Genomic DNA, 23,284 nt, shown 5'->3' with positions numbered 1-23,284 from the left:
TATTTAACGGTGTGAAATGTATTAGAATTATGAGACTATAATCCAATAATGTGTGTGTAAAACAAGTTTAGATAAAAATATTGTGTTACTTTGTAGCAATGTGAACCACAGATGACTTAGTTACAACTCTGAAAACATACGACAGGAAAGAGGCCCTTTCCAAGGTCCCTCTAATCTAGGGAGGAGAGGAACAGCTAGAAACTGCCAAGCTGGAAGAAAAGTGTTAGTATTGTGGAAAAATACAGCCCACCTAAAGGGAGGCAGAGTTTCTACTGATGTGTGTGTGAATTATAAAATGACTGTTCTCATTTTTGACTTCAGAGTACTCTCTGAATAAAGAATTAACCTTTTGCACAATCTGAGACTTCGCCTAATTATTATTAAACCCAGGGTCTTACAAACCTCTGGGAATTGGTCAAAGTTATAAATTATTTGAGTTATCATTGGGATTGAAAATTCTCGCGACAACACCCATTAATTCTTAAAGAATATAATTTGTCTTACGGGTTTATTTCAACAGTGGTTACATCCATCTCTCAGCTGTTTAAAGACAGTAGTGGGGTGTACCTTCAGAAGTTGCCTGGACATTTGCTTGAACTACAATTTGCCCCTTTAAATGGTGCTAGTTTAATGAAAATATGTTCTTAGAGTACCACAGTATGAGAAATAATACCCATATAAACCTATTCTAGAAACACTTAAATTAAGGGACCTGTTTTGTGAAGTCTTAAACTGGCGTCATGTTTTGATAACCATGCCCATGATGCTCTGGGTGAGACTGCCGAAACGAGGAAAAGGTAAGGATTTCTGGATTAACCATCTGTTAACTACATTTAGTAAGGAACAAAATGGCTACATTTCCTTAAATTGACAATTCGGAGAGCTGTCTTGGGTAAGTTTGAAATGTGCTTGCAGGGATTTGTCATCTTGCATGTCGTCTACTTTGATGCCAATTAGCATTTCTAAAAGCTGAGAATAAATAGCCGAATATATTGATAAATCACCTTGTCCGAGAGATTTACACGGTTAATAACTCATCACAGCCTGTTAAGTGTTTCTAAAAATCTCCTATGGGAGAAATAAATTGGGGGGAAAAGTAATTGTGTAGGTGTGTGACTTTACTGCGGGATGCCTTTATGTCAGCGTTTCCAAAACTCAGTCCTGGGGACCCTAAAGGGTGCATGTTTTGGTTTTTGCCCAAGCGCTACACAGCGGATTAAAATAATCTAAGCTTGATGATTAGTTGATTATTTGAATGTGAAGTGCTAGGGGAAAAAAAAAAAAAGTACAGCCCCAGGACATAGTTTGAGAAACACTGCTTTAAACCATCTCACACTCAACAGTTTCCCATGTGTATCAAGAATAGTCCACCACCCAAAGGACATCCAGCCAACCTGACAACTGTGGGAAGCATAGGAGTCAACATTGGCCAGCATCCCTGTTGTACGCATTTGACACCTTGTAGCGTCCATGCCCCGGCGCTATGAGGCTGTTCTGAGGGTGGGTTGTTAATGTCTTGTAGACTGTATGTCAAGGTGGTCCTGCTTGGCGTGTGAATGTAGTAAAATAATTCAAAAATCAGAAGTCCAGGCATAAAGACTTGTAAATCAGCTATTGCTAGACATTTTGACATCAGTATTAACATTACAAGCTGAGATTCTGTAGTTTCAGAACATACTAAATAAATTCAAATGGCTGAAAACAGAAATCAAGTCAATAATATTAATGTATTTATATTAATACCTACAAGGCTGTTTTTTTTTTGTTCTTATTGGGAACATCGACCGTTTGATTAAAAATGGAGGGTAGTCTGTCTTCTGTGGGTAGTGTTGGTTAGACAGGTCGTCCATCTTGGTTCCCTTCACGTTGCCCTTGGCTCTGGACCCTTCCAGTTTCCTCCAGCACTACTCACCAATTTCCAGTTACCCCACCATGACACACTGCGTTCACACACGGAATGAAAAATAAAAATAAAAAAAATCACAAGAAATCCATAAATGGCGCAAAGATCTGAAAATACGGAGATATGTACTGCGACCTTCCACCCTCAACTGGATCTCCCACATTCACAACCTTGCTTCCAAAACATTACTGTTACCCATAGAAAAAGATAACGATTACAGTACATCACGTTTCACTTGAACTGCAGAAAAAAAAAGAAAAAAGTGAGTCTACATTAATTACGATTTGCTGCAGATCCCCCACACAAAGAAGAGAGTTAAACAGAAATATGTAGCGGTGTCCATGACAGAATACAATGACTCCTTTTCCCTGGCAAGTGACATTTCACTCTGCCTGGTTTCCACAGGTCCGCTTCGCCCCAGGAGCGAGGGAGAGAAAGGCGGATAGGTTGGTCATGTTAATCGTTCTTCTTCTCCTCCTCTGCTTTTTCTGTTATGGCGGCGACCTCCCCTGTGGCTGTGACCTCCCCCTGTGCTGTGCTGTCCTTGTTAGGGTCCACTCCAGTGGGTTCTGCTCCGCTGGTGCCAAATTCATTCATCCGATTGGGATCCACCCTGTAGATCCAGCGCTGGTACAGGTAGACAAAGAATACTACGTCTGTGGGAGGGAAACATAAGAGTTATTACAGGGGTGTAATGTTCACCAAAACCCATGGTTGGGTACATATTAGGTTAAAACAGTTATAACTGTCCAGATCTGGAATGACAACAGTATCACTTGTCTCCAGGGGTGTTTTGACTCTACTATGTGGGAGGTATTTGGTCTCCAGGGGTGTTTTGACTGTACTATGTGGGAGGTATTTGGTCTCCAGGGGTGTTTTGACTCTACTATGTGGGAGGTATGAGGACAGCAGCTCTGATCTTGATGAAGTCACAGATGTTATTTCAGACTATGCCAACTTCTGTGTTGAGTCAGTTGAGTCACTAAAACCTGTAAAATCTTCCCTGACAATAAGCCTTGGGTATCAAAACTAGGGGTGTAATGTTCAGCAAAACACATGGTTGGGTACGTATTGTGGTTTTGGGGTCACAGTTCGGTTTCGGTACAGCGGGAAAATGAAATGCCAATAGTTACTGTAGCAACATTTTTGGCCCTTTAAAATACAAAGTGTTGCTATTCCTGATTCCATGTATGATCATGAGTCATATAATGGCTGATGAGAGCACAAATCAGGAGTACCAACACTTTGCCTTTTCTGAAATGAAAACAATTACTCATCAACAAAGTGCAATATCTGTGTGAAATGAATATGTAAACATGGCTCAGACATTGTACATTACGGACACCTTCCTAATATTGAGTTGACACCCCATGTGTCAATTGTCTCAAGGCTTGAGAAACCTTAACCTGTCCCTTTCATCTACACCAGGGATGAGCCCGCAGAACATTTTGTAGGCTGGTGGACCAACTCAGCCTGGGTCTCAACTTACTGTTAAGACTAAGAATAATAGACAACACATGTGGTTCTGCATCAGTCATTCACTCAATTAGCCCATGTCAGCACAAAAAAATATTTGATTGTTTAGTTAGTCTTGCGGCCAGCTTTCTAAACTTGTAGTAAGCATGTTTCGAATTACCGACCTGGGTGGGGCACATTGATCACGAGTGATCATATTTAAAACATTTGCCTCCACCCTATGCCATAATGTGGAGAATTGCAGGAAATGCACTTTTACAATATAGATTTTGTTATCATTTAATTAGCTCTCTGTAGGCATGGAGATCCATCTGTAGCAGGGATGGGCAACTCCAATCCTCTGGGGCCTGATTGGTGTCACACTTTTGCCCCAGCTAACACACCTGACTCCAACAATCAACTAATCATGATCTTCAGTTTAGAATGCAATTAGTTTATTCAGCTGTGTTTGATTAGGATGGGGAGAAGTGTGAAACCACTCTACACCCTGAGGACTGGAGTTGCCCATCACTGATCTGTAGTAAGCTCAACACATGATGCGTTGGCCAATTTATTGACAACGTCGGCTTTACCTTGCTTAGATAGAAAACGGGTAGGACCCACTCTGAAACGGGTGCGAGGGTTCCAGTTTCATAAAGTCTCGAGCACGTTCATGAGGTGCTGAATCCCCATATTCTCAACAACCGAGAATGGGCGCATATACGCAGCAATAAACATGCTAAAGACAATCAGAAAGTATGCATTTAACCCTGCTTTGTAGTATAACTTGTTTTGAACAAAAGCTACAAATAAGTGAGTCAATCAGCCCTATGCTGAAAAATAGAGCTGTCCATGGTTCTGAAACAATCTTCAGTGACCATTGAATTGTCGCCTTTCCCTATATGTTGCTTTGTGCATAAAAGTGCAAATTGAGGAAACACCAACTTAATTACACTGAACAAAAATATGAAACACAACATGTAAAGTGTTGGTCCCATGTTTCATGAGCTGAAATAAAAGATCCCAGACATTTTCCAAACGCACAAAAAGCGTATTTCTCAAAAATGTTAAAGTTGGTTTACATCCCAGTTAGTGAGCATTTCTCCTTTGCCAAGATAATCCATCCACCTGACAGGTGTGACATATCAGGAAGCTTATTAAACAGCATGGTCATTACACAGGTGTAGCTTGTGCTGGGGACAATAGAAGGCCATTAAAATGTTCACTTTTGTCCCAACACAATGCCACAGATATCTCAAGGCAAGGGAGCGCGCAATTGGCATGTTGATTACAGGAATGTCCATCAGAGCTGTTGCGAAGTAATTTAAAATGTTAATTTCTCTACCATAAGCCGAACCATGGACACCAACGTCGTTTTAGAGAATTTGGCTGTACGTCCAACGGGCCTCACAACCTTAAAAAAGGTATCCGTCTATCATTTGAATTCCATAGATTAGGGCCTACTGAATTTATTTAAACTTCACAGATTTTCTTGTATGACCTGTAACGCCTTTGAAATTGCTGCATTTATATGTTTTTGTTCAGTATAAATAGATCTATAATCAACAGCCTAACGGTTAAACGTGCCCATCTTTATAAATCATCCGTATACACTACAGTATGTATGTATGTATGTATGTATACGCACGCACACACACACAAAAGTAGGTGGACACCTGTCAAATGAGTGGATTCGGCCATTTCATCCACACCTGTTGCTGACAGGTGTATAAAATTGAGCACACAGCCATGCAATCTACGTAGACAAATTGGCAGTAGAATGGCCTTACTGAAGAGCTCAGTGACTTTCAACATGGCAATGTTATAGGATGCCACCTTTCCAACAAGTCAGTTTGTCAAATGTCTGCCTTGCTAGAGCTGCCCCGGTCAACTGGAAGCTCTGTGAAATGGAAACATCTAGGAGCAACAGTGGCTCAGCTTCAAAGGGGTAGGCCACACAAGCTCACAGAATGGGACCACCGAGTGCCGTAGCGCGTAAAAATGATGTCCTCGGTTGCAACACTCACTGCCGAGTTCCAAACTGCCTCTGGAAGCAACGTCAGCACAATAACTGTTCGTTGGGAGCTTCATGAAATGGGTTTCCATGTCTGAGCAACCGCACACAAGCTTAAGATCACCATGCGCAATACCAAGCGTCGGCTGGAGTGGTGTAAAGCTCGCCACCATTGGACTCTGGAGCAGTGGAAACGCGTTCTCTGGAGTGATGACAGACTAATCTGGGTTTGGCGGATGCAAGGAGAACACTACCTGAACCAATGCTTAGCACCAACTGTAAAGTTTGGTGGAGGATGGGGCTGTTTTTCAAAGTCCGAGCTAGGCCCCTTAGTTCCAGTGAAAGGGAAATCTTAATGCTACCGAATACAATGACATTCAAGACGATTATGTGCTTCCAACTTTGTGGCAACAGTTCGGGGAAGGCACTTTCCTGTTTCTGCATGACAATGCCCCCCGTGCACAAAGCGAGGTGCATACAGAAATGGTTTGTCGAGATTGGTGTGGTAGAACTTGACTGTCCTGCACAGAGCCCTGAACTCAACCTCAATGAACACCTTTGGGATGAATTGGAAAGCTGACTGCAAGCTAGTCCCCGCAGCAATGTTCCAACATCTAGTGGAAAGCCTTCCCAGAAGTGTGGAGGATGTTATAGAAGCAAAGGGGGTACCAAGTCCATATTAAAACTCCTAAGATTTTGGAATGAGACGTTCAACGAGCAGGTTTACACATACACTACATGACCAAAGGTATGTCTACAGGAATGAGACGGATCCTGCTTCTGTTGCCTGTTTGAGTTTATTTAATAGTCTACTGACTCCGTGAGTACCAAGTATCACACAACTGCAAAATGTCAGATAAATGTTGGGTAAAGCAAGCAGTCTGTTTTTAAAATCTTTGCTATGCTTTAATAAAAGGCTTTACAAAATGTTTGTTAGAACAGATTCTCTGGTATTCGTGTTGTTTACACGGTTCCAAACAGGCAGAAAAGGTATTGTAATCCAACACCATCGGTTTGTCACACATAATATGCAAGCAGCTCTCGCTTCTCTACCCTCCTTTTTCTTCATCTCCTTATTGTTATTACAATTATGATCATCATTATAATAAGTCATGTCATTAGATGGTATAACCTTGTATAGCCTTGTATAACCACCACTCAGCTGTAGGCCTAAGAGCGTGTCCGGTTTAGTCTTAATGTCGTTGACAGATTTTTTAAAAACATTTTATTTTAACCTTTATTTAACTCATTCTTATTTAGAACTAATTCTTATTTACAATGACGGCCTACAGGAGACCCCATAAGCTGTCTTAACAGTTAAGTGTTCTGATTCTCAGAGTAATAAAACTCTGACACTCTGAAAGCTTAACCATGTGTATTCTTCCCAGAGGATCATTAGAGCTGCACTAGACACATGTTTCCACCACAACAAGTATATACACTCCAAGTTAGTATATACACTCCAAGTTAGTATATACACTCCAAGTTAGTATATACACTCTTTCTCCCTTAAGGGGATCTGACCTGACCTCAACCCCTCATTTTCCTAATCCACAGATGTCCATCCCTATCCCCTATAGCAATCCTGTGACTTCCTCCCGTCCACCCAGCACATTCCAAAGCCACCGACTTCTGATGTAAAACATAGTTCCTAGGATAGCAAATGTTCCAAGTTTAACCCAGAATCCAACAAGAGTTACCAGCAGGTATCTTGATTACAGAAAGAGGCAAGTGGTTCCTGAGCCATAGACAGGCAATTGCTTTGGAGCTGTTAAAATAAATGTTTTTAGCATTCCTATATGACGAACACATTGGAATGGAAAAGGCACAACGCTCGCTCAACACTAAAACTTTACTTTCGCTAAACAGGTTTAAAAGAATGATGTTGAGGCCTTCAATGGCCTTCTTCAGAATAATCACAAAGTGAATGGACAAGTTCCTATTAGGGCATGGGGAAGACAATTAAGGAGAAATCGTCAGCTGGTGGTGCTAATGAGACATGTGGTAGACCATACAGGTCGGTACTCAGGGTTTGGGGTACTATGGTCAATGTCTCCACCTAGTGATGTAATACAGATGTGGAACCAGTAAAAAAAAAAACAATTGGAAAACTGGGCAAGCTTTTTTCAACTACAATAGGTGTAATTGATATAAAACCATCACTATATAATGCATGTTGAATATGTTGGGTATAGAAACTCAGCAAAAAAAACAAACAAAAAAGGACCTTTTTCAGGACCCCGTCTTTCAAAGATAATTTCTAAAAATCCAAATAACTTAACATATCTTCATTATAAAGGGTTTAAACGCCGTTTCCCATGGTTCAATGAACCATAAACAATTCATGAACATGCACCTGTGGAACGGTTGTTAAGACAGCTTACAGAAGGTAGGCAATTAAGGTCACAGTTATGAAAAGCCTCTTTAGTGTCCGAAGTTCTCTACTGACTCTGACAAACACCAAAAGAAAGATGCCCAGGGTCCCTGCTCATCTGCGTGACGGAGGCATGAGGACTGCAGATGTGGCCAGGGCAATAAATTGCAATGTCCGTACTATGAGACGCCCAAGAAAGCGCTACAGGGAGACAGGACGGGAGTTGATCGTCCTCGCAGTGGCGGACCACGTGTAACAACACCTGCACAGGATCGGTACATCACACCTGCGGGACAGGTACAGGATGGCAACAACAACTGCCCGAGTTACACCAGGAATGCACAATCCTTCCATCAGTGAGAGAGGCTGGACTGAGGGCTTGTAGGCCTGTCCTCACCGGCAACAACGTTGCCTATGGGCACAAACACACCGTCGCTGGACCAGACAGAGCTGGCAAAAAGTGCTCTTCACTGAAGAGTCTCGGTTTTGTCTCACCAGGGGTGATGGTCGGATTCACAGTTATTGTCGAAGGAATAGGCGTTACACCGAGGCCTGTACTCTGGAGTGGGATCGATTTGGAGGTGGAGGGTCCGTCATGTTCTGGGGCGGTGTGTCACAGCATCATCGGACTGAGCTTGTTGTCATTGCAGGCAATCTCAACTCTATGCGTTAGAGGGAAGACATCCTCCACCCTCATGTGGTACCCTTCCTGCAGGCTCATCCTGACATGACCCTCCAGCATGACAATGCCACCAGCCATACTGCTCGTTCTGTGCGTGATTTCCTGCAAGACAGGAATGTCATTGCTCTGCCATGGCCAGCGAAGAGCCCGGATCTCAATCCCATTGAGCACGTCTGGGACCTGTTGGACCGGAGGGTGAGGGCTAGGGCCATTCCCCCCCAGAAATGTCCGGGAACTTGTAGGTGCCTTGGTGGAAGAGTGTGGTAACATCTCACAGCAAGAACTGGCAAATCTGGTGCAGTCCACGAGGTCCACTGACTTACTTTTGATTTTGACCCCCCCCTTTGTTCAGGGACACATTATTACATTTCTGTTGGTCACATGTCTGTGGAACTTGTTCAGTTTATGTCTCAGTTGTTACTTCGAAGCTGCGATGCCTGATAAGGACCCGATCACGTGATTGGCTAATAAGAATTTAGATATTTGGCAATTGACAGGTGGGAATTGTTTTTTTTTTTAAATGACGATTTGTAACACAACAAATACAATAATAGCACAACCAAAGATTAAAAACAGTCGCTTTCAATCGTGATTGCAATTGCTTTAGCCAACTTGTTGCAGCTCATATATTGTTTAATTATTCAAGGCTCCCTTTCGTTTCTTATTTTTTTTATAACTGAAACGCTTAAACAAAACGAGCAAACCAAAAGCTACAACAGTTCACCTGACACAAGACTAAAGTTTGAAATGTCTAAGTCAATACCACAGACCTGATTTGCCCTGACGAAAATGCTTCAACCCCCTACAAATGACAATTATAATCCACGTAATCAAAACAACCTTATTGGGTCATGATGTACAGTATATACTTTACAGCCAATAGAAAGTAGTATACGGTTTTTGTTCATCAACATCTTTGTGTTTCCGTCAATAAAAAGAAGGATAAAAAGACTAGATGGAGAAGATGTGATCAAATATGCCCTCTGGTGTTTTAAATGAGTATTAACTGCAAGCGCTGCGACTCACCGACATGTCACAACATATCGTTCACGACACTACAGTATGATTTCAAATGAGGAACCACTGTGGTCGTTAACGCAACAGCCTGAACATGTTATTTTTCAGCTCAGACGTACTCAAAAAGGCAGACAATGCAGCGTAGACAGGCTGCAGGCCTAGTGTTATTACTTTGTTCATATATTTTTGGGATGCATTCATTCAGGTCCACGATGCAGCCAGAAACAAACGGTTCGGTATAAATACGTGTACCGTTAAACCCCCAAGGGAACTCTTTTTTAAATGTTTTTTTTCTCCTCTCACATCAATGGGATAGTCATTGTTAAGACCCGGGATGGACTGTACTTAAGTCTATGAAATGTGTGTGTGTGTTGGAGGGCAGTGAGTAATAACGCACCGTCTCTGAGACATCCTATCCTGTACATCATGGGCATCTTGATGACAAAGGCGAACAGGTCGTCGATGAAGGTGTTCAGTGCCTTGTAGGTGAGCATCCTCCATGGGAGGTGGGCCACGGACTTCATCTTATAGTTGATGAACAGCTGTGGCGTCATCGTGATGAAACCTGAGCCAAATCACAAAGCAGACACCACGACGAATCAGATCAAAGAAACGATGAGCGTCGCACTTAGTCCGTCTCCGACAGTGTCACTTAGGGTCGAATATCACTTAGGATGTCAATTAATAAAGAGACATTTAGGAGAGAGTGTGTTAACAAGGACAGACTATCAATAATTATAGACTTACGGGTCAATAAGGCTCGACTGTCTGCTCGGACAGACTGTCAATAGGGATCAGGCTATGTAAAATTAGGATTAAGACGGCATAGACTCTCACTTGTCCTGGACTGTGCAACTGATATTTAGCGATTTGATCATCACAGCATAGAAAACGAGGATTTTCCAAAACCAGAAAAATAAACAAAAATATTTACAATCCCATTTCTGAACAATGACCACCCGTGACTCACCAAAGGTTAACAAGAAGCCATAGAGCATGCCCAGTACGAATGAGTACCAGCCTTTGTGCTCTTGGTACAGCACACTGTAGACGGCATAGCACCCGAACAGAGGGTAGAGCAGCCATGACAGGTACTTGAACGCCATCTACGCAGAGGGAAGAGGACAGGACAAAAAAACGTCAGTAGAAGAGTTGCCATTCTAGCGGTCAATAAAAGCTGTTGTATTGTGTGTGGCGTTGACGGGTTTCCTTACGTCGTCGAAGACTTTGGTGGAGGACTGCACGTACGTGGACTTGTCTTTTATTGATAAGCGTGGGAGGATCCCGAACAACTTGTTCTCTCTGTCCAACTAAGGGGAAACCGACATCCAGATTAGCTAACAAACAGGGATTCATTTGCGCAACCCGAAAACAAGAGAAATACCTGTTCTCCATCTCACCTTGACGTCCATGACCTTGGTGATCTTCCAGAAGTCGATGAGCAGGCCGATGAACACGCTGACCTGTTATGGGACACGAGCTGGGGATTAGAGAAGGGACCACTCTGCTCTAGTACAATGGTCATGAACGACATCCCTACAGAGCCTGGGGTCTGGTGACAAGTCTTTATTTTAATATATATATATACACACACACACACACACACAATACATACATATACACACACACACAAATGGAAAAACCCACTGACCTGCACCACAAAGTTCGTCTCATTGTCCAGGATGTAGAGCAGCACCACCAGGGACTGGAACACCCCGAAGATGATGGAGCGCACAGAGAGACCCTCCATGGACTGCCTGCTGTTCCAGAACTGGATGTCTAACACACACCAGAATAGAAAGAACATTCAACCACACAAAATACATGTAATAGGCAGTTAAGCTGTGGGAAAAAAGAAGCACAGTGAGCTCACCATTCTTGAATGCCAGGAACTCGAAGACGCTGTGAACGATTGAGACCACAATGGTCACGCCCAGGAGGTAGGGGTTGGTTTCCAGCAGGGCCACCTACAGAGACAACACAGTTCCTTAGCCACGGTTACCAGGGAAACAACATGGGGTCCAGACTCCGGGACCAGTTTGATTCTACGATGTGCTAAATTGGAGGAGCAAAAGCAAAACAAAAATGTACGCCCTGCCCCAGCCTATGACCTCTAACCCCTGACCTTGACAGAGTCCTGGTCCTCGTCAGACTGCTCATAGGTGTCCTCTGGCAGGAAGTTCCACGGTGAGCGGGCGTTCTGGGCAGCGTAGAGCTGCCAGCGCCACAGGGACAGCGGGCAGTAGGACAGGCGCAGAGGCAGCGACTGCAGGCTCTCATTGATGGGGTAGTAGTCTTTCTGCAGGTTCCAGTAGTCGTTGAAGTAGACGATAGGATAGTAGTCGCCGCTCACAGCGTCAAACTTCACATCTGTAGGGTTGTGGAGGGTAAAAAGAATGGGTTGAGAAAATGAGACGGAATAGAGCAGTAACAAAACAACAACAAAAAGGTATTTCTCCTTTAGTTAGATATTTGTAAAGAAGCAGTAGATCTCAACCCTCCTAATACATGCTCTGGTCTGAACCACTGAGAAGCGTGAGAATAGGTTGGTAGAGCTTACGTTGGTCCAGTGGAGGTGGGACCGAGCCCTTGACCCAGGCTGTATGGTCGTCCACCATGTTGATGGTGAGGTTAGGGTGCCAGTGGGAGATGATCTCCACTGGGCCGTGGCTCTCCGCTCGCTGGGGTGGGGGGAGAAAAGAGGAACGGCAGTTAATCAATACTGTACGGACTGGGTTTACTGACCGAAAACAAAAATAGGGTCTATGCATCATGGTAAACACAGCCGACCTTGATCATCTCCGGGTCGGTCTCGGTCTCCCCCGTCAGCAGGTTCTTAGTCTTCACGAACTTCCTGCGTTTGAACTTGTTCAGCACTGAAAGAGTCAAAGAGGAAAACGTGAGTGAAACCACTGACATACTACTTTGAAAAGGTCATGCATGCACCAGAGTGGGGGAGGGGGGGGTTACTTACTCCGCGTGGCATGGACTGTCGCTAGCCGACGATACTGGCCCTTGCGTTTGGGGTCCGGGTGGAAACCAGTCTTTGTGAAATACACGTGGATGTAGAGGGAACCATTCATTTGCACCTTCTGTAGCACATAGGATCAGCGAAAGAGAAAGAGATTAGAAAATGGACATTCTACCTTCACTTCTCCCTCCTGCTCCCTCACCTCTGGGATGTTCAGATCTATTGAGTGCTCATAGCAGCCGTCCCCATCTTCTCCAGTGTTCCAGTCTCCGTAGACCAGGTCTCTATGGAACCAGAACAGGGACTGTGTGTCGTTGAAGTCAGAGAACACCTCGTCCTGGGAGATGTACACATACAGGTCCTGAGGGCAAAAAGAAAACAGGTTATCACTTAGTCTTCATGTAATGTATTTCCATATTCTCTTATTGACTTGCTCTCAACCACTTTGGGTGGTTGTTTGCTGTGGCATAGCTTCTTTTTCCAGCAGTGTGAACTAATTACTGAGTGCAAGTCAACAAGCTAGCCAGGATAAAGCTCATCAACGGAGACAAGTTGTGCACACAACTCACCCAGAGAACTACCACTGAGCGGCAGGCACAGACCAAAAGGTCAACCAGGAAGTCAATACTGTCACATGACCTGGGGTTAATCGCTTATGCAGAACGGTGTGAAAAGGCTGGTGTACCATGAGGCTTTCCTTGGGGAAAAGGTTTCGGCTGGGTAAATGCGGTGCCCCAGCTGGGGTACTGGGGTCTGGTGTAGAGGACCCTCTGCGGAACCAGCTACTGATGGCCCAGATGACAAAGATCCTGTAGAGGATGAGGAAAGAGAAGAAGAAAGTCAAGTAAGTCCAATTGAAACCAATTAAACTTTTTGTCAAATGTGTAAAAAGGTTGTTTTTTCTAAGTGGGGTGCTTGGAACCATAGAAATAGAATTACATTTCTATGATTGGGACCACCCAAATGACATCACCCCATTAAAGTTGAAATTTAAAACAGTTATGGTAAGGGTTAAATGCTAGGTTAGTAGTATAGTGTAGTCCCAACGATCCCACTTAAAATCTACCATAAAGGGTATGTGTCTGAAACAAAGGTGGAGATAAAGACGAGTGTTATATATATATATATATATATATATATATATATCTCACATCAGATGTTGGGGAGGATTGATTACAGTTCCTTGGTGTCCACGTCACCAACAAACTATCATGGTCCAAACACGCTAAGACAGTCATGAAGAGGGCACGACAATGCCAGGGTGCCCTCTTCATGACTGTCTTAGAAACAGGAGACTGAAAGGATTTGACATGGGTCCCCAGATCCTCAAAAAGTCCCACAGCTACATCATCGAGTGCATCCTGACCGGTTGCATCACCACCTGGTATGGGAACTGCTCGGAATCCAACCTTAAGGCACTACAGAGGGTAGTGCGTACTAGAGGTCGACATGTCCGATTAATTAGGGTCAATTTCAAGCTTTCATAATCGATAATCAGCATTTTTGGGCGCCGATTACATGAATGCAGCAAGGAGCCAAGGTAAGTTGCTAGCTAGCATTAAACTTATGTTATAAAAAAAACTAACATAATCACTAGTTAAACTAGTAATATCATCAACCATGTGTAGTTAACTAGCTTGTCCTGCGTTGCAAATAATCAATGCGGTGCCTGTTAATTTATCGAATCACAGCCTACTTCACCAAACTGGTGATGATTTAACAAGCACATTCACAAAAAAAAAAAGAACTGTCGTTGCACCAATGTACCTAACAATAAACACTGTGTCACTTCTCTTGTGTTCAGTGCAAGCAGAGTCAGGGTATATGCAGCAGTTTGGGCCGCCTGGCTCGTTGCGAACTGTGTGAAGACCATTTCTTCCTAACAAAGACCATAATTAATTTGCCAGAATTTTACATAATTATGACATAACATTGAAGGTTGTGCAATGTAACAGCAATATTTACACTTATACCATGACTTGACCGCTCGCATCGCGAGCGTTTCAAAATAAATGTAGAAATCTATATTAATCAATTATTGCACCAACACTGCTCGTGCGCGCCAACGAGCATCTGCGTTGCCAAGGGCTAAAATAGAAGTCAGTTCTATTTGTGACGCAGATCGCACTGCAACTCCTGACTCTCCCATCTCCTCGTTGGTTATACCCACGTGGGTAACTGAAAGACGAACAAGGGCGGTGGCGGAAATGCACCTAATTTATGAAAGTTGCCAATCGCAATATAAAGTCCAGAGAAGAAAAGGCCTGGGAGGAGAGATGACGGGAAACGATTCGGTTGACCGTTTTATGTGTGGATTAATTGGTCGGAGTAGAAGGACCGTGTGCATTTCAGGTAAAATAACAACTCAATGTTTATATCCCAGGACAAATTAGCTAGCAACAGCAAACTAGCTAAATAGGACAAATTAGCTAGCAAGTGCAAGCTAGCTGGCTAAATTGCCATAAATGTTTAATGCTTTTCAACCTGTTCCCAAATTAATGTAATTGGTTCAGAGTTTGTTTTTATATTTCAACCTGAGTGTCGTGATCGCGTTTGGTGTGGGGGGATAAAATATGCATTTATGCACAATGGCACACGCGCGCAGCCGGTTTGGATTCCGCGTGCGCCATCGTGCACCTTGGTTTCTTATGATGCCAAGATTGAACTCTTTGGCCATAATGCCAATTGTGACATCTGGAGGAAACCTTGCACCATCCCTATGGTGAAGCATGGTGGTGGCAACAACATGCAGTGGGATGTTTTTCAGCGGCAGGGAATGGGAGATCAGTCAGGATCGAGGGAAAGATGAACGGAGCAAAGTACAGAGAGGGTTCCTTGATGAAAACCTGCTCAGGACCTCAGACTGGGGCAAAGGTTCACTTTCCAACCACACAGACAACGCAGGAGTGGCTAGGGGAACAAGTCTCAATGTACTTGAGTGGCCCAGCAAGAGCCCGGACTTGAACCCGATCATCTCTGGAGTGACCTGAAAATAGCTGTGCAGCGACACTCCCCATCCAACCTGACAGTGCTTGAGAGGATCCGCAGAGAAGAATGGGAGAAACTCCCCAATTACAGTTGGGCCAAGCTTGTAGCATCATACCCAAGAAGACTCCAGGCTGTAATTGCTCCCAAAGGTGCTTCAAATACTGAGTAAAGGGGTCTGAATACTTGTGTAAACGTGATATTTCAGTTTGATTTCTCAGTACGGGGTATTGTGTGTAGATTGATGAGCGGAAAAAAAAATAAAGATTTAATCAATTTTAGAATAAGGCTGTAGCGTAACAAAATATGGACAAAGTAAAAGGGTCTGAATACTTTCCGTGCACACATCTCTGACCCACCTGAAGAGTACTCCCTTTATGACCGACCATGCGTTGGGTGGTGGAGCCGGCGGGGGCTGTGCAGGGTCCCCAACAGCAGTCTGTATGGCCTGGCCATCCACGGCTGCAGCAGCTCCATTGCTGCTCACCTACACACACACACACACACACACACACACCAGTAGTGATGCACCGATATTAAATATTTTGGCCGATACCGATATCCAATATTTTCCTTGCCAAAAACGAAACGATACAAATAACCAATATTTAAACATTTTAGCTGCCTTTTCAGCATTCTAGTACAGTTAAATAGGCACTGCATCTCAGTGAAAGAGGCGTCACTAAAGTCCCTGGTTCTAATCCAGGCAGTATCACATCCGGCCGTGATTTGGAGTCCCATAGGGCGGCACACAATTGGCCCAGCTTCGTCCAGGCCGTCATTGTAAATAAGAATTTGTTCTTAACTGACTTGCCTCGTTAAATAAAGGTTACACACAAAAAAGTTATTGTTGGCATTTAAGTATGTTTTACTGGTAATGGGGACAATCAAAACATATTTATTTCACTTACTTGCTATTCTGTTCCGTTAATTTGTTCAGTCGTTTCAAAATTTTACGTGGAGTTTGTCATGTACCTACGTTATATAGGTATGCACGGTAGCTTTGACATTGGTTTTTAACATCGGCGTTGAACTAAACAGACATCGGCTGATACCGATGTTGGCATTTTTAGCTAATATCGGCCGATTCCGATATGTTCACCGCTATATCGTGCATCCCTATCAATCAGGGAATCCTAAGATGGGTTTCCATCCACTAGCGGAATATCCATCAAAAAGATATGCACAGGAGTGTTTGCATCAAACTGGCTTGTAACAGATGAAAAGCTGTGCGTGATGACATAAAAAACACCTTCTGGACATCAGTTTTTTATTCAGTTCATGGAAACTTAAGTTCAATGCGATTCCATCGGTTGTCACAAAAACTGTTTCTATCAAATAGCAAACTTGCCCAATCTTGTCTTGGTGCGTGTTCTCTGGACAACAATGATAAAGTAGAATGTAGGGTGCAAAAATATATATATATAAAAAAAAGCAATTTCAATACCTAGGCAAAAGATTTATGCTAATATTCTCTGCGTTAACAAAATATGTGCATTTTCCCACCAGAGACGTTTTCCCCTCAAATTAACTAGTTGTGCGTGATGACGTAGTGCACAACTTCTGTGATTAAATTCTTACGTACTGTATAAAAAAAAAAACAAGTTAAAATGGGTTTCCATCGCATTTTCAACTCTACTGATGGTTTAAATGTTGCGTTATATAGCAAAAGTGCCCACTCTGGTATTGGCGCGTGCGCTCTAGCCAGCAGCTCTCAGATATAGTGCGGGTATATCCTACACGAGATGATTATGGACAAAAGAGCAAGTTCATTGTTTATTTGTCATACGGCAGCCATCATGTCACTAGAATAAGACCCTCGATATTTATTGTAAAGGAGCATCAAGCTCATCACCACCACCCTCTGTGAAGTTCATTATTTATTTAGCTGAAGTGCGTTGTTTTCCGAGTCATAGTGGCAGGACCACAAATCACGACTCCAAGTTTACTTCGATATGATGGTTATTATATCAATATTTGTGCATAAAAAAAAAAAAGTTGTTTCCACTGCCATTTCTTGCATAAAACATTTTACAGACAAGAAGAACAAAATGTCTGTCGTAGGGATGCAAATGTTGGTACATTTTGCAGCTGACTAACTGACCCTCATTAACCGGTCAACCACCTACATTTTTTCCCAAACAGCAAAACGACGTAACCAACAGAAAGTGCACAATTTGCTGGTTTGGGTAAGTGTCCTTCAGTAGCGTTTGGACACCACGTACATTACCACTCATCACCGCTGCCCCGTCGTAAGTTTGTGCAACCAGCTTCTTGACATTTTAGTGTTCAACACCAATTTTGTCCACCTCCACAAACTCCAAAAACCGACAAGACAAGGACACTAACTCCCCTACCTTTAAAATCTCCTATAGCATGTTCCAAGATGAAGGGGCATTATGGGAAAAATACCCCGACGGGTGTTCCTGGGCAGTTTCAATGTGGTGCTCTTATTCTTCTCACTTTGCTTGGTGAGGTAGATTGCTGCTACAACTTGATGACCCTTAACATACCTAACCATTTCCTTGGCTGTCTTGTAGTGTGTATCCATTGTTTTCAGTGCAATGATGTCCTTGAAGAGCAGATTCAATGCATGAGCAGCACAGACAATGGGTGTGATGTGAGGGTAGGACTCCTCCACTTTAGACCAAGCAGCCTTCATGTTTGCAGCATTGTCTGTCACCAGTGCAAATACCTTCTGTGGTCCAAGGTCATTGATGACTACCTAGAGCTCACCTGCAACGTAAGGACTGGTCTGTCTGTTGTCCCTTGTGTCTGTGCTATTGTAGAATACTAGTTGAGGGGTGGAGATTATGAAGTTAATTATTCCTTGCCCACCCATCAGAGATGATTGCAATTCAGTCTGCTTTCTCAATTATTTGCTTGACCTTCACTTGAACTCTGTTGAACTCTGCATCCAGCAAATGAGTAGATAAAGCATGTCTGGTTGGAGGGGTGTATGCTGGGCGAAGAACATTCAGAAATCTCTTCCAATACACATTGCCTGTGAGCATCAGAGCTGAACCAGTTGCATACACAGCTCGAGCAAGACATTCATCAGCTTCTCTGCCTACATTCCTCCATTGAGTAAAAAAAAACATCTGATTCCAGGAGGACCATGAGCTGTTGCTATTGATTATGTGTCCAATTCATCATTTTCACCTCGAATAGAAGTAGAGGGATTTTTGTCAGATAGTGCCTGTGGCATTTGCCTGTAAAGGTTATAAAAACATTTGTAAAACATTTAAATAAATAAAAATACTATTCCATGTACAGATAAAGTTAGGCAGTTAGATTAAACAACTCCTTTGTAAGATATATATATTTTAATTAAACATGTATGGAAACAGATTAATTAACACTCAGTTAGCAGATTCAAGCAAGCTAAAAACCCACATGGTAGCAAAGACTAACTAGCAGAAATTGTTAAGTTAGAAATCATTTAAACACACTTTGCTGTAGACTACTATTTACTAGTTAACAAAAAATCATGTATGTCATAAAATATATTCACCCCACCCAGTATTGTAATCAAAACTCACCAGAAAGCATGTAGTCCTTGGCACAGACAGTGTAGTAGTGTGGGCTCAGTAGCATCTCATTAGTGTGTAAGATCTTGAGAATCAGCTGTACATGTGATGGAAGAATGCGCTGTGCATGCAGAGGGTTGCAATTCCATTGAATTGGGGATAGTTTAACCAAAATATGCCACAAAATCTAGAATTGCCTTCTGTGTATCCCACAAAAAAAAAGGTAAAAAAAATGAATTTAAGCACAATTCCCAGGCTTAACTCCCCATGGAAATTTTCCCGGAAAGCTTCCGAGCCCTCGCAACACTATTTCTAACCTAAAAATGTGGGGCTCAAAACAGGTGGGGGCTCTGTCGCCACAGAGCCAAAAGTCTCTATGGTCTACTATTTAACATGCAACTGCTGTAATGAAGCAGCTAATAAAACGTATTTTTAAAACATTTGCCAAAACGCAAATGACGGGAATTTGATTTGAACATGAGAGAAATGCTGATTAATGGCATGAGGAAGTCTAAAATAATTGCCTCCACGTTTCTATGGATGGATTTTCGCAATGCTACTTTGAAGCAAGGTAAGACATGACTCATTATTTGAAGTAAAATGTTCAGGTTTCAAACGAATATACTGCCGCAAACTCAAATTGCAAAGTGGTGAGTGACGCGCTGATTGCCTTCTTACCATTGACTAACGTTATAGCCTACGCACTCGAATCGGAGGCGTGCTTTTATTACGAGTCGAGATCGAGAAAGACAAAAAAAGCTCATTTTAAAACCGTGGCCATCAAAGTTAAACAATTCTAGACGCAGTCGCATGTTATTTGTTGCGCAATGACTTGGCTGACAAAAGCACGTTTCTCATCAGTGCAGGCTTTTTGACAGGTGATCGACTATTCCGCTCCTCAAACTAGCCTCGGTATGCATGACGACAAAACGAAAATACACACGCCAATTTAATTCCACTAAATTATGCAAATTCACCTATATCATGACATGTATTTTCAGCAACTAACCGTTTAATGTTTAATCTCCCTAGGCTGTCGGCATTTATAAAATTGTATTGAATCTTCCTGTTTCCATCACAGCTGTCATGTTTGGTGAATTTTGTTTTGTCGACTGTAGGACATTTTACCCAGAAGTTCCCAGTTTCCATGAACACTATAAGAAAAGATTTTTGATTTTCCAGCATCAACTAAATTTGACCTAAAGCGAGCAAGAGAAAAAAAATAAGACCCAAACCAGGGTGAGGAAGGTAGCACTTCGGGGGGTTATCCAGTCTGAGACTCATTTCAAGAGCCACCAATGAATTATGCGAGTCACTTATAAAGAAAGTGATTTCCTGAGGTTTGTCAATGGTTTATACTGCATTAATGTTCCCCTGAAAGTCTACTATTAGGACCCATGATGATGTAGCTACTTTGATAGGTTTTGCTTACATGTCAAATCCTGTCTAATTAAGTTTTATGGTTTGGAGTGCAGCATGAAGGAAGCATTCCAAGCCAAGAACGTGTCAGTCAGAAAGCCCAAGCAGGGGTGCATTGTTGCCCAGTGAAACAAAAGACAAGCACACGCCAAGTCACAAGACAGGTCCCACTTTCTGAAAATCACATCTCCCCTGCATGTCACCAACACAAAAAGGGATGGACAGCAAGCCTCTAAGAACAAACTGCATTGACAGTCAAAGGTTTCAGTCAACACAGTGACCACCATGGCCTAAGAGGCTGAAGCTAAACAGTGCTGCATGAGTGTTTTTGAGTGAAGGCAGCAGTTTCCTTATGATGTTAACTGACTGGAATGATTTCATTATCTGTGGCAGATGCTCCGTTTTGTTCCAGAGGGCACCCCAAGATTACACAGGATCCAAAATCCAACTTATTTTCCCAGTAAGAAGTAATCCTTACAACTCACATTGTCAACTGGGGTTAACATTTTACCCGCTACTAAATTCTGCCAATGGGACACAGAGTAAAAGCTTCAAAACAACCAATGGCTTTGCCTACTGCTAAGAGAGACAACACATCCCTTTTTACCTGTCAATCTTTCATGGAGGGAATCGAAAGACAGCTGCTGCCTTGGCTCCTGTAGCATTCCTCATTGGTGAGATGACTGACAGTATCTGTGATAAGAGGACCAAACTGGTTCCTATGAGTGGATACTCGTGAATGCAGTGGATAATCAACTAGAAGTATCTGCACAAACAAGCCATGAGGACCTTAGAGAACACCACTCTGAAGGCTAGCATGGTAAGAGGGCCTCTAGCGGATGCGTTTGAAGTTGATTTAATAACTATCAAATCAGGAGGCTTGTTGAGACACAGCAAGAAATTACCCCCCCTCCTCCTCCTCTAAATTTTTTTTTTTGCATGCGTAGTCTCCCAGTTAAAGCAAATGTCACAAGAACCAAAAATTTGTAATTGATCCGATCTGTTCAGAAGGGGATGACAGTCCCGTGGCATGCATGTGCACGGATGTTTGACCGAAGTCAACATTAGCTTGCTAACTGATGAGTAGTGACTAGCTTGCTAGTTAGCTAATAACTAACAAGAATATCCAACCCGCTTGCTTACAGATGCACTAGGGTCAGACAGGCTCACCGTGTAAATTGTTTAGATTATTCGGCGTCTCACTTGGAAAACATACCCCAATTCAGGGATGATAAATGCTTTGTACTTCGAATTGTCCCATTATCCCAACTGTTACAGGAGAAGATTGAATGACAGTTATCAGTAGCCACAGCAGCCATTATGGAATGGCATGTCGCCTTGAACAACAAAGAAGCGGATTGGCTGACACCGCAATTCCAAAATGGCTGCCGTGGCTTGAGGATGAAAAGGGCAGTTTTCCAGAAAAACAGCCTGGTCTCAGACTAGACGTAACATAGTAATTGTACATTCAGGACACCCAAATTAGTAGATTTTACATTTGGTATGGTTACAAAAGACATACAAAAATTAAAGTAGGGTGGTTGGTTGGGCGTTTAACGCAAATGTCTAGCAACCCAAAGGTTGCAAATTCAAATTACAGACAACCAAAACATGTTTTAGCTATTTTAACTACTTTGCATGTTACCTAACGTTTCCAGCAAACTTCTCGGTGTAACAGTTTGGATAATGGGACAAATCGGAATACAACATTTCTCATCCCTGGATTGAGGTATGTTTCCCGAGCCATATTTTGCGCCAGCTCCGCCGTGTCTTAATCTATACATGAATCCCGTCTGACCCTAGTACAGCGCTAAGCATGCGGTCGGATCTGCTTGCTAGCTAATAAAATGCAACATACATAAATAACTAAGTAGCTAACGAACCAAAATCTAGAAAACACAGATGTTCGATCATTCTCAGCGCCGGGCTGTGATTCGTTTAGCACTCAGTTGATAGTGATAGGCAGCAGACTAGCCTAGTCTACCAAGTAATAACTTTAGTCCATTAAAAAAGGAAGTGCGATTAAAGGTAATGATTGACAAATGATTCTGCTAAACGAACGTTGGCTAGGCTGACGAAATATCATCGCCAGTCTAGCTAGCCACTCTTGTAGCTAACTAGCTAGGTTAAAACGGGCTAACCCAATCATCCACTGTCATGACATGATCTGTTACCCCAAGTACCGACCTCATTATTTTGATAAGAAATATGGTTGTCGGTTTATCAGAAAATAACAAACTTGCAAGATGCTGTAACAAACGCACCGTGAAAGGCAGGGGGGACGTTTATAAAACGACCGGCATTGACAGCGTCAAAAAGCTCGCGTGTGAAACGATCACACTTCAATAACAATGTCTGCAGTGCCATTCACTGCTCGAGTTAGCCATATGCCGATATTGGTACGTTCACACTTTGACGACAGTCATACAATTTAATTCATTTTTACCTCGCCGTTGGCTTGCGGAGAAGCTTCGGTCTCCTGCGACGCCATCTTCGCTGTCTCTGTCGCACACCGCTGGCAATGAAACTGAAGTTCTCGCGTGAGCTCAGATAGGTACATCTACAACGTGACGTTTTTTTTTTGTTGCAAAGAAGCAAGTCGTCCCATGTTGGCATGAAGACATCAGTGCCGTCCTTATTTCTCTATTTGCAGCAGTCCCCTCTTTTAAACAATAGAGGAGACAGCTGCTTGTTATATCTGCTACGCTCTCTTTACTGTATGTTCAGTGGTATGTTGTGCTTACTGTATTTGTGCCTGTTGTAACCCAGGGGTGTAAAGTACCTTTGTAAAAAATACTTTGAAGTATTACTTAAGTCGTTTTTGGGGGGGTAGGCACCTTACTATGTATTTTGTTTGCCTACTTTTACTTCAGTAAATTCCTAAAGAAAATTACTTTTTACACCATACATTTCCCTGACACTCAAAAGTACTCG

At 42.8% G+C, this 23,284-nt stretch overlaps 1 protein-coding gene across 3 annotated transcripts; it reads right to left on the bottom strand.

The window, feature by feature from the left end:
- Positions 1 to 1,597: 1,597 nt before the first annotated feature.
- Positions 1,598 to 22,879, bottom strand: LOC110503565 (putative lipid scramblase CLPTM1). 3 transcript variants are annotated; one of them, XM_021581958.3, is made up of 15 exons: positions 22,797 to 22,879; positions 15,761 to 15,888; positions 13,102 to 13,225; positions 12,619 to 12,777; positions 12,420 to 12,537; positions 12,236 to 12,321; positions 12,006 to 12,126; positions 11,571 to 11,815; positions 11,319 to 11,412; positions 11,097 to 11,224; positions 10,846 to 10,908; positions 10,660 to 10,755; positions 10,416 to 10,551; positions 9,843 to 10,010; positions 1,598 to 2,559 (listed from the first exon to the last, which is right to left on the bottom strand). In XM_021581958.3, the coding sequence occupies exons 1-15, from the start codon at positions 22,839 to 22,841 to the stop codon at positions 2,360 to 2,362; spliced, it is 1,911 nt and encodes a 636-aa protein (XP_021437633.3). In that variant the 5' UTR covers positions 22,842 to 22,879; the 3' UTR covers positions 1,598 to 2,359. The 3 variants fall into 3 exon arrangements, with proteins under 3 accessions (XP_021437633.3, XP_090074242.1, XP_090074243.1); XM_090218116.1 differs by lacking the exon at positions 22,797 to 22,879 and adding an exon at positions 20,958 to 21,142; XM_090218117.1 differs by lacking the exon at positions 22,797 to 22,879 and adding an exon at positions 17,915 to 18,178.
- Between the last annotated feature and the right edge of the window lie 405 nt (positions 22,880 to 23,284).

This window comes from Oncorhynchus mykiss, chromosome 24 (assembly GCF_057628025.1).
Source record: "Oncorhynchus mykiss isolate SJ-2025 chromosome 24, ASM5762802v1, whole genome shotgun sequence".
Lineage (NCBI taxonomy): Eukaryota > Metazoa > Chordata > Actinopteri > Salmoniformes > Salmonidae > Oncorhynchus > Oncorhynchus mykiss.
This window is presented reverse-complemented; position numbering and strand designations above follow the sequence as displayed.

Coding starts and splice junctions, on each gene's coding strand:
- LOC110503565 (XM_021581958.3), bottom strand. CDS start 22,841: ATGGCGTCGCAGGAGACCGAAGCTTCTCCGCAAGCCAACGGCGAG. Junction 11,413..11,570: donor AGGACCAGGACTCTGTCAAG/GTCAGGGGTTAG, acceptor TTGTCTCTGTAG/GTGGCCCTGCTGGAAACCAA. Junction 10,756..10,845: donor CCAAGGTCATGGACGTCAAG/GTGAGATGGAGA, acceptor GTTTCCCCTTAG/TTGGACAGAGAGAACAAGTT.